At 42.3% G+C, this 17,845-nt stretch overlaps 1 protein-coding gene across 2 annotated transcripts in view; it reads right to left on the reverse strand.

Annotated features, from left to right (window-relative positions):
* Positions 1–17,845, reverse strand: part of C8A (complement C8 alpha chain) — a 348,185-nt gene that overhangs the window by 228,163 nt on the left and 102,177 nt on the right. For both annotated transcript variants that reach the window (XM_069232593.1, XM_069232592.1), the window contains exon 6: positions 6,772–6,972. In XM_069232593.1, coding sequence (XP_069088694.1) covers positions 6,772–6,972 — 201 coding nt within the window. The remainder of the gene's footprint in view (positions 1–6,771; positions 6,973–17,845) is intronic.

Genomic DNA, 17,845 nt, shown 5'->3' on the forward strand with positions numbered 1-17,845 from the left:
ACCAGCCACCGGTATTCTGACTAGATGGTCTCCAGCCTCTGCCACTGCAGACGGGCCTATGTCTCCTACCTGGTGGGTGGTGCTGGTGGACCAGCAGGAGTACCTATATCGAGAAAATCTAAAAGATAAAAGGCAAATAATAAACATTGCTCTGTGCAAACACTTGTTTAAAATTAAGTAGTAGGTGGCACAGTAGCAGTACACAGCTGGTCCCCTAGGATCATTGGAATTTGATGTGATTACAAATCAGGAGAGTCAGTTTATTTAGTACCCACACATGCCTCACATAGAAATCACTGACTGTCTGGCAGAAAGGAATTAAGGCAGAATAACACCAGATTGAAAAAAACAATGGTTTGATTTTTTTCTCTTTTAAAGGTTTTTCTTGTAACTAAACAGACAATTTGAGTGGAAAATAAAAATAAATTACCTCTCTTTAATGGATAAGGCATTATGCACTATGGAGTACAAGTTGCTGTGCTAAATAAATTAAGGAATGCAGGCCAGTGCTATAGGTACTTTGCTACTGTCTACAGCTGGGGCATCTGTAGTTGGCAATTATCTATCTTTAATTCCAATGGCACTGCTCTTCTCCATATGCCTTTCACCTTCTACCCTGTGTTCAAAGAGGCAGATGAATAATAAATAAGATACTACGTCACACACTTCACATATAAAGTGCTGATATTATTATCCTGTCTGCCATAAGGAGACGGTGGGGAAAATGATGCACTGCACTACAGGGAAAGGAATGGGTATATAGATTGTATTTGAGACATTCGTCACAGAGTATCCCTCATGCCAAACTTGAAATTAAATCAGGCACTTAGACCTACTTTACTCATTGGTCTTGTCCACCACCACAAATTATTTCCAACAAATATATTCACTGAGCACTAAGAAAAATAAACTTGATTTACTCTACTGCACGGTAAGGTAGAGGGATTAGGTGGGTAGGTAGAGCTTTTACTATAGAATAGAGGGGTGTCACTTAGCATTGATTTGTCATGTGCCTATGTTTTGGCTTATTCAGTTACTGTCATAGACCAAAGTCTTAAGGTAAAAATCTGAACAGGTATAAAATAAATCTGTTATGAAAAACTATGAATTGCTGCATTGCAGCTAGAAGAGGTCATAACTCAAACACCAATGTAGCTGCTAAAGTGGGGGAGTTACAATCATCAGTCACAACGACATACTTGTAGCTAGTAAGTATAATAATAGTAATTGTCAATAAGCAAGCAATGTGATTTACCACTGCCCATCCCTGCCACCACTCTTTCCCCTCCGAATGAATCTCCTTCTCCTCCTACAGCAGCACTTGAGATGGTGGCACTCTGTGTGTCTAGAAAAAAAACTTATAAACTTTTTAGATACCAGCTACACCTCCCCTTAAATTTTTAATAAAAAAAATACAACCACAATACTTCACTACAGTTCGGTTAGCACTGCAGTATCTTCTATCAAAAATATCACTGTGGGCATTTTGTTGGCTCACAATTGTACAAAATCCAGATAGTCAAGCCAATCAAAACCTTTTCATAATAGAGGGGCAGAGCTATAGGCTAATAAAGGGGTAAAATAATAATGGTCAATGAAAGATGTATGATGTTGAATGGCAAAGGCAATGGGACCTCATAATTTCCAGCCATGCTGCACTGCCATGGGAACTGCTGGTGTCTGTATAAATGAATAACACAACACAACATTGTGGTGTGGTAGGAGTGGTCCCTGACCATGGCCACTCTCTTGTTAACTGCTAGAGTATGACCAAGAAAAAGAAAGCCTTCTCAACAAACATACTTGGAGAATAATATTTATAATTCTAGCTTACATGGGCCTACAATCTTCACATTAGACAGCAGAGTACCAAAAATCTATTCTTAGTCTTACAGTACCACAAGATATATAGGGGAGAGGGAAAGATTGCCAAAAAAGCAGAAGAAAACTACCGACTAGCAGAGACCGGAAAAAGTCAGCTACCAAAAAAAAAAAAAAATGAAATAAGGAAAAAAAAGATAATGCAAGGATAACAGAATTAAACAAAAACTGGATAGGGGAGCTGGAACAAAACGAGACAGTATAAACAATATTAACAAGGCAAAATTTAAAGTAGTATAATAGTGGGCAGAGGTAAAAGTTAGGGAAATAATAATAATAATAATAAATAACAGGATTTACTGGGCTGATCAGAGCCCTCAGCAGTGGCGCTGATGGTTACAGCTCTTCCTGGACCCACCTCTGCACTGCCCCTCTTCCTGCCCTTGGGTGCTGATGTAAGGAATAAAGAAGACGAAAAAATAGACTAGTGGTACAGTTAATCTCCACAACATTATTATTATGACAGGCAAACACAGTAACATTGTACTTATCTAGATCAGATTGCCTATGGTAATAGTATCGACTATTGTTCAGTTGGCCATACTAATCATAAAATCCCTATTCCAAATTTCCTTTACAAAAACTACATTTGGAACTTATGCATTGCAATGAATGATCTTTGATTCTATTCTCATTTCTCGACCTCCTTGATGGACCAACTCAGTTTCCCTTTTTTGCACTGCATAGATGCATTCTAGCACTACACATCACAGTGGAATTGCTTAAGCTACATAAAGAAATTCACAGAGAATGTTAACCTACTGATTCACTATGGTGACAGAGGGCAGAGAAGTCTGCAACGGCTTCTTAAATAATCAGCCAAAGGGAGTGCCCACAAGCATAATTAGGTAGCTCCGAGCACCTGCCTAGCTCAAACTGGATCATATAATAATATTCTTAACATGTACTAAATGTAACAAACACAACAAATAATATAAATAATACTCACCAAGCCCCAGAATCTTGACACCTAGTAGGTCAAGCAGGTCCTGCTCCTGGTCTAGGATATCCCCCCAGTGGTACGTCACCCCCTGGGTGGAGCACTGGACTTGGATGGTGTGCCGCACACACCTGCGCACCCTCCCCCAATGCAGCTGATGTTACAACAGAGGGGACCCACTGCCAGGCCCAGCACCTGCTGCCAGCATGGAGGGGAGGTGGCGCTGCACACACAAAAACAGTGCTGCCATCGCCCCCTCACAAAAGATTGACCAGGCTGCACCCCTCGGTGGTGCCGCTGTCCACAAGGTAGGCAGCTGCTGCTAGCTGTTTCGGTCTGGGGAGTGGGCTAGCTCCACCGCTCCCCTAGTCTCTCTGCTCTGTCATGGTGCTTGGTGGAGTAAAGAAAAGAAACAGGAAAGGGAAGGATGGAAGGGTGGAAGGAAGGATGGAAGGAAGCAAGGAAGGAAGGAAGGATAAAATAAAGAAGTAACATGAAAAATAAACAAAAATACAAAGTAATGAAAAAAACTTAAAATACACAAACAAAAAAACATACATTACTACAATAAATAAAAAATGAGGGATAGATTAATCAGGAGGGTGCAGGCTTGAAAGGATTAAGAAGGGATTCAAAAACAGGCCCAGAATCATGAACAGAGTACGAATACAAGATGGCCGTGCCCATGCAAACTACATGGTGCCGTTCTTGCACAATTTTGAATGCAAAGACATATTCCGCATTGGTTCGAAGTAAAATGCAATAGGAACAGGCGCACCACTGAAACTCTGCTCACCTGCTCACATAGCTCGGCGGAGTATTTGAACCACTTTGCGTAGCTTCGCTGAGCTATGTGGAGCACAACTCCACATACTCTGCCCAGGCCTAGTTTTTGTGTGTCTACATATTTAAATATATAGAATGAATCAATTGATCAATAAATGTTTGAACAAACGAAAATTAGAGCAATAGGTATAATTCTACAATAAGCTGTAGAATTGAATCAAAACAAACAACAAATAAATGAATATGTAGTAAACTCACTATCAAAGATCATACACTAGTCATACATAAATATTTGTATAGTGTTAACACAGTGAATGTCGATTGCTAAATTTCTACCTCAATTTAGGCACGCAAAATATAGTAAGATGAAGAAGTATATAATATTTAGGCCCGCACTACTTGGTGAAAGAATTAATAATGGCATACCAAACTGAATTTGGAATATGTGGTTCACTCTGTTGAATGTATGGGACTTATTCTTTAAAGGATTTATGCAGTTATAGCAAGAAAAAATGCATGATGGTAAGTGAACTAATCCATTGTTGTGCAGAATACTTAGGGCCTGATTTAGAACTTTGAGGAGATGAATACTCTTTCACAAACATGACGGATATCCCATCCACTGTATTACTATCCCATTTTATCATGTGGGCTTTGTAATACGGCAGACGGGATGTCTGTCACATTTATGATGGAGTATTCCACCTGCAAAGTTCTAAATCAGGCCCTTACACTGAGTGCACCAGAGAAAGTAAACACTGATGAAGGGAAATAGGAATATATTTTATAGACATATACACAAATGTAAAATCCCAATACAAACATTTCAGGTGAGCGATATTTTTAAAACCTATGTAAGTAGTGAACTGGCCTAAGCCTAATGAATGGATGTGCTGAAAAAAATAACTGTGGGTTCTGCAGCAATGTATAGGTCATACTGCACATTAGTTTTAAGAAACACACCAAAAAGCTGACAGAAGAAAATGGTTTTGCATCGTAATTGAGCATTAAGCACAGGTGCAAACAAGGGTGACTTACTGTTGAGAATATGTTAGGCTGGGCTGGGCCCAATGATGTCAAACAAGAGATAATCACTTGCTGTGCAGAAAACCAAACTTTTTGAGGTTATCTTGCCCTTATTCAGAAAATTACAGGCTTCTGCTAAACATGAACACCTACAACATTCTTGGAAATACTCACGTATATTGAGAGTATCTTATTTGCCCAACTTGCTATTTATGTCATATATGAATTTGTACCTTATTTTTTTTGTGGCTTTTACAGTATATATACCACCGCTGGTAATCCAGAACTTTGGTCTCTTTTTGAGACTGTCTGATTTTCTCAATTGATTAAAACCATATTATTTTGTAAAATTGTTCTGTCTTACTTTTTTGATAGATTTTTCTCCAACAACACTGACTAGGGACCTTAATTTGGAAAGTTCTACAGTACAGATACGGGACAACAGCTGTTGCTACTATTACAGTTAACTAGAGAAGTTACACCTTGACAGTAATAAGGGAATTAGAGAAAGACTATTATAGAGGGATTGCAGGCTGCCATATATTATAAAGGAAATACTACAGACGAAGGCTGTTCAATCTATATTGGGCAACATATTGTAGAGTGTATCTTTGCAGTCTGTTCTCACTTCCCTATTACATTCAGGCAGTTTCGTTACATACTTTTAAAAATGAAATGGCGGACATTAAATTCCTCTCCAGGAGCTTGTTTGATGAATCATGAAGAGGCTGATGTCACAAATCACCACTTTGGAACCCTTTTGTTTTTATAAAACCTGGAGCAATGCTTCAACCAATCATGAATACGCTACATCAGTGTTTCCCAAACTGTGGTCTGTGGACCCCCAGGGGTCTATGACACATTCCCAGGGGGTCCACAAGCGTGGGATGACAGAAAGATACTTTTCCAGCTGAGGCCTGACAAAAACAGGTGCAAGTTTTTATTGTTACAGCAGTTGTAAAAGCACTTCAAAGTTCCTTGTACAACCAGCAACTTTCGGGTGAAAATAAAAGTGTCAAGAGAACTCTGGTGATTAATGTACCTGCTGGAGACAGAATTTTGTCTAGTGGTAGTTTCTAGGATAGGCAGATGGTTAATATGCCTAATGCAGAGAATGCATTTCATGCAAAGAAAATAATTTTATGTGCATAGCACAGTGGGTTACTGCTTTTGTCACAGAGATTATTTTGTTACTGTGCAGTACATAAGTTACAATCGTATTCACAGTGAGCTATGAATTGCCATCAAAGAGTTGCTTGCAAACTGCATAGCACAAATTAGAAAGTTTATTTTCTTTTCCCGTCTTTCATTATCCTTATGCTGCTAGAAAAAAGGTTTGCTTGCATAGAAATACATTCTTATTAAAGTCAATGCTAACCACTGTGTTATGTTCTCAATCCTGAGTTGGTGCTTTTTCAGACCATGCACTCTTAGAAAAAGCCTACCATTGTGAATGACATGAGAATTCTAACACCTTGCAGTCCTCGGAAAAGGGCTCCAAAACCCTACACTGGTATGCGAGGTGCTATAAAACAAATGAATTACATGTGACAGAGAGGCTATGGAAATTTGAGAGATCCTTATGGACTTACTTCCTTTTTTTCCCACCACATATTTATGTGAAAAAGCTTTCTCAGATCTTATGTACCCAAATAATAAAAACAGAAATCTCTTGGGGAAATGTAGAATCCGACCGAGGAGTCAGCTTTCCTAAATAAAACCAAATAATGAAAAGTAGTCACCAAGATGCAGAAGCAAACTTCTCATTAAATTGTTTTGATTTCTGCATATGTTTTCAATATAAAATAATTATATTACTGTTTTAATGTTTGAATTTCAAATTGTACAAATTGTTTGGGGGTCCCCGGCTTCCAGTAGTGATTCAATGGGGGTCCCCAGGAGTCAAAAGGTTGGGAACCACTGAGCAAAATGATTCTGTTTTTAATGCCTTCAATCCATCTGTATTTCTATTTCGATCCATGTCATTAAAGCAGACACCATTACTTTTGACCATGTTTCCTAGCAGTTAAGACCCAATTCACTATTTAATTTCAAAGGACAGAAAGTGAGGTTCATAAAGAATTTCAAGTAGAACTTAATTTACAGTTATTTTTGAAGCGCCTACATAATTTCTGTACCTTGCTGTCATATTTGGTTATGTTCCTTAGAGAGCTGCGTGCATTTTCAGTGTTGACTCCAACCTTGACACCGACGGGTGACTCAGCAGCACTTATTCCAAAAGTAAATCCTAGATTGGAGGAACTGTCATGCTTAATTGCTCTTAGTATCTCATTTGCATCGTCATAGAACTCGGAGGAAAATCCGGAGTCAGCATGTGCCTGGAAAAATATACGTAGACAATAACTAAACATACCACCTCTTGAAATATAACTTCAGAAAACATTTTGGTGGACTGTACTGTCCTAGGAGTACATAATAGTGCTATGTGTAACAGCAAGTAATGATTGACAGTGATTTGTAGTTGCAAAATACGGAGCTTCTTTATTCTAGAAATACATTATATAGGTAAATGATTCTTCCTAAAACTAACAGCCAGATTTAGAAAGCATGTTTGTAGTTGCAAACACTCTAATTTGGAGTTTATTGCCACAAAAATATTTATTTTTAATATACTAACCCCAATGTAGGACAATTCAAATTTTACTGACTTTTAAAATGGGACTGTATCCCCACATGGCATTTTGAAAGGCTGTGTTGTTGCTATCCCTTAGAAATACTGAATAATTTGCTATCGAAATTCAGTTACAAAACATGAAAGAAATATCAATTGTAGGAAACTTGCTCTGTATGTACTTCAAAGTAAGAAACAGCATGCACAGAGTCCAAGGGTTCCCCTTAGAGGTAAGCTATTGGCAAAAAGAGATAATTCTAATGCTCTATGTTGTGGTAGTATGGTCGAGCAGTAGGCTTACCAGAGGGTAGTGTTAAGCATTTGTTGTACACATACAGTCAATAAATGAGGAACACACACTCAAAGACAATTCCAGGCCAATAGGTTTTTGTATAGAAAAATATGTTTTCTTAGTTTATTTTAAGAACCACAGGTTCAAGATTTACAAACAATACTTTAAATGAAAGGTATTTCACTCAGGTATCTTAGGAACTTTGAATCATCACAATAGCATGTACAATTTTGGCAAAAATGGCAATAAGCTATTTTAAAAAAGGACACTACAAAAATCAACACTTCCAGGGGGAGGTAAGTAAATGTTAGTTTCACAGGTAAGTACAACAATTACAGGGTTCAAAGTTGGGTCCAAGGTAGCCCACCATTGGGGGTTTAAGGCAACCCTAAAGTTACCACACCAGCAGCTCAGGGCCGGTCAGGTGCAGAGGTCAAAGTGGAGCCCAAAACGCATAGGCTTCAATGGAAATAGGGGTGCCCCGGTTCCAGTCTGCCAGCAGGTAAGTACAAGCAACTTCAGAGGGCAGACCAGGGAGGTTTTGTAGGGCACCGGGGGGGACACAAGCAGGCACAGAAAGTAAACCCTCAGAGGCACAGGGCGGCCGGGTGCAGAGTGCAAACAGGCGTCGGGTTTGTAATAGGATTCGATGGGGACACCCGGGGGTCTCTTCAGCGATGCAGGCAGGCAAGGGGGGGGGGCTCCTCGGGGTAGCCACCACCTAGGCAAGGAAGAGGGCTGTCTGGGGGTCGGTCCTGCACTGGAGTTCGGTTCCTTCAGGTCCTCGGGCTGCGGGTGCAGTGTGTTTCCCAGGCGTCGGGTTCTTTGAAGCAGGCAGTCGCGGTCAGGGGGAGCCTCTGGATTCCCTCTGCAGGCGTCGCTGTGGGGACTCAGGGGGGTCAACTCTGGCTACTCACGGGCTCGCAGTCGCCGGGGAGTCCTCCCTGTAGAGTTAGTTTTCCGCAGGTCGAGCCAGGGGCATCGGGTGCAAAGTGGAAAGTCTCACGCTTACGGCGGGAAAAGTGTGGTCTTTAAAAAGTTGTTTCTTTGTTGCAAAGTTGCAAGTTGGTTGAACAGGGCCGCTGTCCTCAGGAGTTTCTAGGTCCTTTTAGATGCAGGGTAGTCCTCTGAGGCTTCAGAGGTCGCTGGACCCTGGGGGATGCGTCGCTGTTGCAGTTTTTCTCGAAGTGGGGAGACAGGCCGGTAGGGCTGGGGCCAAAGCAGTTGGTGTCTCCGTCTTCTCTGCAGGGCTTCAGGTCAGCAGTCTTTCTTCATCTTCAGGTTGCAGGAATCTGTCTTCCTTGGTTCTGGGGGCCCCTAAATACTCAATTTAGGGGTGTGTTTAGGTCTGGGGGGTTAGTAGCCAATGGCTACTAGCCCTGAGGGTGGCTACACCCTCTTTGTGCCTCCTCCCTGAGGGGAGGGGGGCACATCCCTAATCCTATTAGGGGAATCCTCCATCTGAAAGATGGAGGATTTCTAAAAGTTAGAGTCACCTCACCTCAGGACACCTTAGGGGCTGTCCTGACTGGCCAGTGACTCCTCCTTGTTTTTCTCATTATCTCCTCCGGCCTTGCCGCCAAAAGTGGGGCAGTGGCCGGAGGGGGCGGGCATCTCCAATAGCTGGGATGCCCTGTGGTGCTGTAACAAAGGGGGAGGAGCCTTTGAGGCTCACCGCCAGGTGTTACAGTTCCTGCAGCGGGAGGTGAGAAGCACCTCCACCCAGTACAGGCTTTGTTACTGGCCACAGAGTGACCAAGGCACTCTCCCCATGTGGCCAGAAACATGTCTGGTGTGTGGCAAGCTGGCAAAACTAGTCAACCCACACTGGAAATTGGGTATGTTTTCAGGGGGCATCTCTAAGATGCCCTCTGGGTGTAGTTTTACAATAAAGTGCACAATGGCATCAGTGTGCATTTATTGTGCTGAGAAGTTTGATACCAAACTTCCCAGTTTTCAGTGTAGCCATTATGGTGCTGTGGAGTCCGTGTTTGACAGACTCCCAGACCACATACTCTTATGGCTACCCTGCACTTACAATGTCTAAGGTTTTGCTTAGACACTGTAGGGGCATAGTGCTCATGCACTTATGCCCTCACATGTGGTATAGTGCACCCTGCCTTAGGGCTGTAAGGCCTGCTAGAGGGGTGACTTACCTATGCCATAGGCAGTGTGAGGGTGGCATGGCACTCTGAGGGGAGTGCCATGTCGACTTAGTCATTTTCTCCCCACCAGCACACACAAGCTGGCAAGCAGTGTGCATGTGCTGAGTGCGGGGTCCCCAGGGTGGCATAAGGCATGCTGCAGCCCTTAGGTACCTTCCATGGCATCAGGGCCCTTGGTACCAGGGGTACCAGTTACAAGGGACTTACCTGGATTCCAGGGTGTGCCAATTGTGCAGACAAAAGTACAGTTTAGGGAAAGAACACTGGTGCGGGGTCCTGGTTAGCAGGCCTCAGCACACTTTCAAATCATAACTTGGCATCAGCAAAGTCAAAAAGTCAGGGGGTAACCATGCAAAGGAGGCATTTCCTTACATCAATTGAATGTTAAAAACAAATGTTGGGGACTAGGCAGTTGTCCAGGGGACCACTGGAAACTCTCAAACTAGTTAAATAAACACATCTAAACTGTTCTTTTTTCTTTAAGGAAAACTGTTGCATTTAAAAATATATATACTTTAATATTTAATACAAGAAAATTACAGATATGGTGCCCTGCGTACCCTAGCACACAAACATCCCTTTGATACCCATCAATCCGAATGAATTGCAAGTTGTGATCTATCTCATTAATATTCATTAGGAAGGAGATATGTCAGATGACGACAAACTCTGATCCTTTTACAAACCAACCTATTAGTACGTAGGTCAGTTCGTGAAATTATTTACTGTTTGCACAAATACTGATTCAAATAATGACCAGTTTTTTTAGAAGAGTAATTTGTACATCTGGCCCCAAATATTTTAATTCAAACCCATACATACCAACTAAGGGAACATAGCATTCCAACAAGGGACTGTGGGTGCATAGAATTATACAAAGAACATGTTTCCCCTTTGATTCATTTGAACCAAAGACAATTCTATTTTTTTTTTAATGTAGCACAGAACCAGTAAAGTACCTCTTGCATGTGTGCTAAGGTTACATTACAGTTAGTTAATTACAGTTAGTTATTATCAAAGAGAACCTAGTATTCTAAAGACTACATTTTCACCCTAGTTGTGTGTTGTGGGGAAAGATCAGATCTATGAGTAAATGGGAGTTTGTACAGGAATCGAAATTCTGAGTTGTGTGATAACTACGCACCCTCAATGTTCATCTGAGAGATTTAGCCAGCAAAAATCTGGCAAATGTTTCACAGAGGAATGCTCAATACAAAATGTGAGAGATGCAGAAATAGGTTTGGTAAACATTGCCTTTATCAGTAAATCCCCACTTTTGCCTGCAAAACGTGGATTAGAGGGATAACCTCTTGTATTATGAGGTCTAGTTAATAACCTTGGTTTTCACAGGACTCATAATTAGAAACTTGCTTAAATGAATATTGCAAAGGTAGCAGTATTTATCGCGAATTCAAATAGTAATACAAATCTTTAAAAGTGGCAATGTCAATAAAAACAAAAGTGATCAAAGAGTTATTTTCTAGTGAGCCTGCTGAATATCAAATCAACAATAACGATTGGATAGAATATCCAGGACAGAATATCGAAAATAAAATAATGACTGCTAAATAAGTCTAGATTTTACATACCTTACACACACATATATTTACATTAGTGATACATATATTTTTAAGGTATTCAGATGACAAGTTAGGAATAGCATATCTATACTTTCCTACATTACCTTATGATATTTTGTCCCTCGATAGTCTGTCCTCGATATTACTCTGCACGATATTGTTGGTGTCAATATTAAGTAGTACAGTCTTATTTCATCAGAGACATATCACCCCTCAACAACTCATTGAACCAATGAAACCAATTAAATTAAACAATCAGGATATCAAGGATCTACTGGTATTGAGCAAAACTCAAACAGAACTGACACACAGAAAAATGTTTGATTTCTGGATCCCTTATTATTTATGGTATAGTATACTCTATTATGTGGCTAACCTTCTATTGAAGTGGGTTAATTTTAGTACCATGCTCTTGCACATATATTTTAGCTTAGCTTCGGCCTGCCACCTGTGGCCTTTTACTGAGATAATGTGCTCTATTCTCATTTATTAATTTTAGAATAGCTTGCTATTCAGTGGGTTTGTTTTATTTTTCCTAATCAACTGCTCTTCTGCAAGAGCATTGTTATTTCTATTATACACAACATTTCTCAGCATGTTCCTGACCCAAGGTGGACAAGAAACAGTACAAGACCAACACAAGATAATGTTTGGCATTGCCACCACAAGATGGCTGTCTAACACTTAGGCACATGCCCACGTCAGGCCTATTTGTCAGAACAAAAACATGCTTTTCTATAAAACACCATGTAGGTCAAAAGGGGGTTGACAGGGGTCCTTCCGATCAAGATTTCCATCTATGCTGAATGCCATTTTTTAGCAGTACCTCAGCCTTGTCTCTGCAAGCCAAATAAGGGGAAGAACGGCAGACCTTCATTCTAAGGTAATAGGGGGTGGGTGCTCCACCCATGGACTAAGTATAGACAGATTGGGCTATCACCACTGTGCTCTTGCTAGAATTCTAAATACATGATTATTGCAATATGTTGGGACTGTTTCTCACTATACATCACCATTCTAATTTTGTTATGCTTCATTATCCTAATAATTGCAGCCGACATATTTTATAATAAATATATTGAAAACCACAACGTATCCTTTTATTGCCTGTGTGTGTGTACGAGACCTTTTGCTAAGGAGAGAAATGGGTGAGATCTGTTCACTGAGATTTCCCTGAGAAGGTACTAGAGTGTCATGCGATAGGCCGCCACAAGTTTCCCTTCCTTCTTGGGTTGGGTGAGGTGCTGCCAGCAAGCTGGGAGGGTTAAGCCGGCAGCCACTAATTAATGTGATAATGGTAAGTCACCCACAAGCAGTGGTGGTGCTGCCCCAAATCCAGCAGTCTCATTCGAATAGCGAGAGTCATACGACATGGTGCCACCAATATCGGTTAGATACTAATTATACAGGACCCCGGAGTATCTCTGTCTCACACACACTAAAGTTAACCTAAGTACCATTATTCAGCTACTTCAGTGGTCTTAGGAAAAATCCTTGACAGGGAGCACCTATCTTGGCTGTAGGTTGTTCAAGATTGAACCTTAAAACTATTTCCCCTGTTGGTGGTCCTATCTCTGATGCTCACTGTTTAAAATGGCACAACCGGTAAATATCTGAGAAAACTGTAGACAACTAGCCACACAGTTTCTTTTAGCTAATGACTTAACAAATAAGGGCAGGAAAGTTATTTTTGTTATAGAAGCTCACGGTGCATACAAAACAGAAATATCTTATTCCTGGGTTGCCTTTCCTGAAGTAAATGCAGTAAATTTTACACATACATAGTTGCAAACGTGCCACAATAGTACAGAGCATACCAATACTTGGAAATACCCCTCAACTATCAAGTATACCATAATTGGTTCGATGGCCCCCTCCCACATGGTATATTAGGTACTTTAAGCAATGATGAACCAACTAGGCCTACATTTCCCACTTATATACCACATCACAATGTGCAGGACTATGTAAACAGCTGATGTACGCACATTATAACATGAGCTAGTAGCAATACATAGATGCTTAATACAATTTGTAATGTCAACCTTAAAAACCGTCCCAGCGAGGCCTGCTCCAGCTGTTAACCAATTGGACGTTACTGGAATAAATCCACAGTTCGCTCCATTATGGGTAAAGCACCCACTGGGCGGGAGAATATTCCATTCTGGGTTGCACAAAAAACAAACCAGCTGAAAGCAGTGTTTCCCCGTACAGGACCCCAAGATAAACATAGAATTCTCACAATGTGCTTCTCAGTTGGAATGGTTCCTTCAAAAGAGGGTTGTGCTACTTGGGGCACAGTCTTTGCCACCATATATATACCACCACGCTTGGTACCCTGACACTTGCAAACTACAAAAGTGTTAAAACAAATTCAAAATGAGCATGGAGCAGCCACAGTCCTGGATTTGGGGGTGAAATTGATGCACACATTTGACACAATGTCCTCAATAATATTAAGTGACATTAAAGGTGAAGCGGAAGCACTGGTGATTCGCCATTGTCTCCGGGAGGTTCCTAAGCGAGACGAGGAGAGTAAGCTGCCAAAGATTATTTCCGAAACTATACCAGTATAGGCCTGGTTAATCTGGGAGCCAGACCAATTAAACCTCAATTACAGAGTACTTCCATTAAGTACTAAGCAAGCTCAAGGTGCTGGAATAAACAAAAACTAAATATAGATAGAGAAAGTCAAAGAAGTCAATCTCCGTAACCAGCCACGTCAGAAAAAAGACATAGGGCCTGATTACAACTTTGGAAGAGGTGTTAATCCATCCCAAATGTGACGGATATACCATAGGATATAATGGACTCGTAATACGGCTGGTGGTATATCCGTCACATTTGGGACGGATTAACACCTTCCTCCAAAGTTGTAATCAGGCCCATAATCTTAAAAATAGCGACACTATAAAAACTCCTGATAGATATCTGTTAGAACTGAGTTGGCAATCACTTTATATCCTGTCCAAATAGGGACCCTCACTCTAATTAGAGTAAGGGTGTCACACACCTAAGATAACACCTTCTCACCCCCTTGGTAGCTTGGCACAAGCAGTCAGGCTTCTCCCAGAGGCAATGTGTAAAGTATTTGTACACACACGCAGTAACAGTAAAAACACCACAAATGTACTCCGCACCAGTTTAGAAAAATAGCCAATATTTATCTAACTTAAACAAGATCAAAACAACAAAAGTTCATAATACACAAGAAAAGATAAAAAAAATTAAAGTTAAAAGAGTCTTATTCCATGGGAGTCAATGGATGTGTTGTTTTAGCACAAAGTACTTGGTATCCATCAAAAATAAGGCTGCAGGAGAGGTGATGCATCTGAAAAGCAAGCAATGTGTTGATTCCTTACTGGCAAGTGAGACTGTGCGCCGATTCTTTCCCCACTGGGAAGATGATGCGTCGATTCTTTCCTCAATACGTCGATTTCCACCCACGCTACCTTGGTTCCTTGCGCTGATGTTAAAGATTTGATGCCCGGGGATGATGCTTGGAAAATGCAGATGCACCACAATGATGGATCCACACCGAAGCTGGTGATACATTGATTTCACCGAAGCAGAGTAGATTTTTCAGCTTCGTTGGCATTTTCTTCCGCAACAGCTGTGGTGTGTGGATTTTTCTTTAGGTCACCAACTTACACTTCCAATGGCCCAGGGACTGGATTTGGCAACACTTGGCACGTCAAGACTCTCAGCTGACAAGCATAGGCACTGGCAGAAAAGTCTGTAATGTCCCTAAGACTTCACAACAGGAGGCAAGCTCAGTTCAAGCCCTTGGAGAACCTTGGAAAGCAGGCTATAGAAAGCAAAGTCCAATCCTTTCAATCCAGGGCAGAATTAGCAGTAGCAGTACAGCACAGCACAGCAAAGCAACAGGCAGAGAGGAAGGTCCTCCTCAAGCATCCATCTCTTCTCCCTGGCAGAATTTCCTCAGTCCAGAAGTGTTCTGAAGTCGTGGGGTCAGTAGTCCAATACTTATACCCATTTCTGCCTTTGGTGTAGGCAAACGTCAAAGGAAAGTCTTTATAGTGCACAGGACCCTCCCCTCCCCGACACACACTAAGGGGTTGGATAATGTAATGTGTGAGGTCAGGCATAGCCCTATTCAGGTGCAGATGTCAGATCCTCCCACCACTCTAACCCAGAAACACCCATCAGGATATGTGGGACACACCTCAGTTCCCTTTGTATGACTGTCTAGAGTGAATTCACAAACAGCCTAGCTGTCAGTCGGATCCGGAGATGTATTCAGCAGCCAGGCAGAGGCACAGAATGGCTAAGCAAGAAAATTCCCACTTTCAGAAGGTGGCATTTTCGAACTTACAATCTAAAAAAACAACTTTAACGAAAGATGTATATTTAAATTGTGAGTTCAGAGACCCCAAACTCCACATATTTATCTGCTCGAAATAGGAAACTGCACTTAAAATATATTTCAAGGCAATCCCCATGCTACTCTATGGGAGAGACAGGCCTTGCAATAGTGAAAAACACATTTGCAGGGTTTCAATATTAGGACATGTAAAACGCACCAGTACATGTCCTACCTTTTAAATACACTGCATCCTGTACAATAGGCTGTCTTTGGCCTATCGTAGGGGTGACTTACATGTACTAAAAGGGAAGGTTTGGGCCAGGCAAGTGGGTGCAGTTGCCAGGTCGAAATAGCAGTTTAAAACTACATACACAGATGCTGCAATAGCAGGTCTGTGGCAGGTTTACAGGGCCATTCATGTGGGTGGGACAATAAGTGCTGCATGCCCACTAGTAGCATTTGATTTACAGGCCATGGGAACCTCTAGTTCACCTTACTAGGGAATTACTAGCAAATCAAATTTGCCAATTGTTGGACTTTTTTGCTTATGCAGTGGCATCCCCAATCTTTTCTCCTCCTCCTGCCTCCCATTTTTTCTGACCTGTTGCTGTTGGCTTTTGACCTCTGAGCACTTTACCACTACTAACCAGTGCTAAAGTGAATATGCTCTCTGTGTAAATTGTATGGTTGATTGGTTTATCCATGACTGGCATATTTGATTTGCTAGTAAGTCCCTAGTAAAGTGCACTAGAGGTGCCCGGGCCTATAAATCAAATGTAACTACTGGGCCTGCAGCACTGGTTGTGTCACCCACATTAGTAGCTCTGTAATCATGTATCAGACCTGCCACTGCAGTGCCTGTGTGTGCAGTTTTAAAACTGTAAATTCTACTTGGCAAGTGTACCCACTTGCCAGGTCTAGACCTTCCCTTTTCTTACATGTAAGACACCCCTAAGGTAGGCCCTAGGTAGCCCCAAGGGCAGAGTGCAGTGTATGGTTAAGGTAGGACATATAGGGCCTCATTACAACGCTGGCGGTCAAAGACCGCCAGGGCTGTTTTGGCGATTGCACTGCCAACAGGTTGGCGGTGCAATCTTGCCTATTACTACCGCGGTGGAAGTGCTGCGGTCGCACCGCCGGGACCGGCGGTTTTCCGCCACGGTGGTCCAGGCAGTTTACCGCCACGGTGGTCCTGACGGTTTTCCGCTACGAAGGTCCCGGCGGTTTTCCACCACAGTGGTCCCGGCGGTTTTAATCCTCCGGGGCAGCGCTGCTTGCAGCGCTGCCCAGGGGATTACGAGTCCCCTTCCTGCCAGCCTGTCCATGGTGGTAGGAACTGCCATGGAAAGGTTGGCGGGAAGTGGAGTTGCTGAGCCCCTGGGGGCCCCTGCACTGCCCATGCACTTGGCATGGGCAGTGCAGGGGCCCCCAGGCACAGCCCCACACTGCTTTTCACTGTCTGCGCAGCAGACAGTGAAAAGTGCGACAGGTGCAGCTGCACCCATCTCACAGCCGCAACACTGCCGGCTCCATTAGGAGCCAGCTCCCATGTTGCGGCCAACATCCCTGCTGGGCCAGCTGGCAGAAACTCTGTTTCCACCCGCTGGCCCAGCAGGGATGTCTGAATGGGTACGGCGGGAATGCGGCTACATTGGCAGCCGCACGGCGGTTACATCTTGGCGGGCGGAAAGGTTGTAATGAGGCCCATAGTAATGTGTTTTATGTGTCCTGACAGGGAAATACTGCTAAATTTGATTTTCACTGTTGCAAGTTGTCCCTCTCATAGGTTATCATCGGGGCTACCTTTAAATATGATTAAAGTGTAGATTCCCTTTGGGAGCAGACAGACATATGGAGTTTGGGTTCTCTGAGCTCACAATTTTAAAATACATATTTTAGTTAAGTTGATTTTAAGATTGTGTGTTTGAAAATGCCGCTTTTAGAAAGTGAACATTTTCTTGCTTACACCATTTCTGTGACTCTGCCTGTTTGTGGATTCCCTGTCTGGGTCAGTTTGACAGTTGGGCTGGTTGCACCTCTCACTAGACAGTGACACAAAGGGAGCTGGGGTGTAGTCTGCATTTCCTGCTGAGCCATCTGTGCTAGGAGGGAGTGGAGGAGTGGTCACCCACACCTGAAAGGGCTGTGGAATGCAGTGAGATGTGCAGGGTTTTCTGGCATTTTGGGGGTGTAGAGGGATCGATAGAAGTAAGCAA

This window comes from Pleurodeles waltl, chromosome 4_2 (genome assembly GCF_031143425.1).
Source record: "Pleurodeles waltl isolate 20211129_DDA chromosome 4_2, aPleWal1.hap1.20221129, whole genome shotgun sequence".
NCBI lineage: Eukaryota > Metazoa > Chordata > Amphibia > Caudata > Salamandridae > Pleurodeles > Pleurodeles waltl.